The 1,739-nt window shown below is 36.3% G+C and overlaps 1 protein-coding gene across 1 annotated transcript; it reads left to right on the top strand.

Annotated features, from left to right (window-relative positions):
- Window positions 1–208: 208 nt before the first annotated feature.
- Window positions 209–544, top strand: LOC136839857 (uncharacterized). The gene has a single exon (XM_067106188.1). It carries the CDS (start codon window positions 209–211, stop codon window positions 542–544), a length of 336 nt encoding a protein of 111 aa, XP_066962289.1.
- The last annotated feature ends 1,195 nt before the right edge of the window (window positions 545–1,739 follow it).

The raw sequence follows: 1,739 nt of genomic DNA, 5'->3' as shown, positions 1-1,739 counted from the left end.
TCAGTTCCAATAGACTTCTTTGATCTAGAGCGAACTTTTACTGAACTTTTCTCTATTCATTTGATGATGTTTGTACGTTTGTGTGAGAGAGACAGCTGAGATCAAAAGCCATCTTGGTCACCATTTGTTACTTCGATGCCAAACATGGGCATAAACTTGGGCACCTGAGAGGAAAGAGGAAGGACTGTTGGAAAGAACTGAGATGAAGATGGCGAGATGGATTGCTGGAATATCACTCCTGGAAAGAAAGGAGAGTCGAGATGCAAGAAGAGTGTGTGGCATAAATAATGTTAAGGAGAAGGCTAGGGAAGCTCATCTGAGATACTGTGGCCATGTAATAAGAAGAGAGGAGGTGGAACCAATCAAGAGAGCTAAGAACATGCCAGTGATGGGGAGGAGGAGTGTGGATCGTGAGCGGATAAGATGGATGGATGTGGTGAGGAGAGATATGAGTGAGGTGGGACTGGGGGAGGAAGATGCAAGGAATAGAAATAGATGGAGAAAGTTGACTCGAGCGGCCGACCCTGCTATGCAGGGGGACTAAAAAGGTCGAAAGAAGAAGAAGACTTCGATGCCAAACATATTGCTGTTTTGAATTGCTTTGCAGTATATCATAGTATAAACCCTAAGTTGCTTACTATCTGATACGTTATTATTTCAGACTTTTAATAGTAAATAAAACTACATTTCAGTTGTTAGAGTAGTACCTGCCCTTCTAACCTCTCAGTTTGGTAACTGTTATCAAAATAATTTTTGCTTTTCCTCCATATCAATATGTGGACATTATACGCAAAACAGCTAAGAATACATACTAATACACCACAGTATATAAATTCTAAAATACCAGTCATAAGACATCACCGATAATATCCTATAGCTCCAAGAAGAAACGAGTTTTTTTTCTTATACTTCTGGTAGGTTATTTATTGTGTTCTTTCTAGTTGTGACTCAGACGTTATTAGAAAGCGTGTAAATAAAGGTGATAATATATTCATGTATTTCAAGTTAGAAACGCTGTCCATTTCCAATATCGAATAGGAGTTTGGATTCCCATAGGAAATTATCGCTCAAGTTACCTGATCAGGCAACGCAGAAAATTGTAAGGCTTCATAAAACAGAAATATCGGATCACAGAATCAACCACGTTTAAATGAAAGGCGTAGTTTGGTTTTAAAAGGGAAAATCCCCTTGACTTGGTTTCAAGTCATAAGTCGCTCATAATGAAACAAAAGCCCTTTTATAGTCTTACATTAAAGTACTAAATATTGCGAGAAAAGTGTGGGATATTGTAGCTGAGTGGTGTACTTATGTATAGATGATTTCCTCTTTTATTCTGGTAAAATATCTTTTATTTATGTTCAGTATTAATTCTTTCAACTTCACGAATGCGCTGCAAATAAGTTTTCTTCTCTACCTATAACTGACAAAATATTTGTAAGTTTTCTAAACACCCAAGCCTTTTCAGATTCGATCATTAAAGTACTACTTCCTTAATTGTATTAATATTACAAGGATTAGCAAAGTTTTCAAAATTTATATTCTGTTGGAGGATGAATGGATTATCACACTTAAATACTGTGTTTTAGCAATGTGGTTTTGAGATAAGGAGACGAGCTTGATTGAAAGGAAATATATTTAAAATAAAAAGAACAATCATTCCTGAGTTATTTAAGGAACTTGCGATTTGAACAGTTGTTTCGTAATTTTCATACTTTGTCGATGAAGCCCAAGTGCATTTT

This window comes from Macrobrachium rosenbergii, chromosome 6 (assembly GCF_040412425.1).
Source record: "Macrobrachium rosenbergii isolate ZJJX-2024 chromosome 6, ASM4041242v1, whole genome shotgun sequence".
NCBI lineage: Eukaryota > Metazoa > Arthropoda > Malacostraca > Decapoda > Palaemonidae > Macrobrachium > Macrobrachium rosenbergii.
This window is presented reverse-complemented; position numbering and strand designations above follow the sequence as displayed.

What these genes read in the sequence shown, in the direction of transcription:
- LOC136839857 (XM_067106188.1), top strand. Translation starts at nt 209, where the DNA reads ATGGCGAGATGGATTGCTGGAATATCACTCCTGGAAAGAAAGGAGAGT.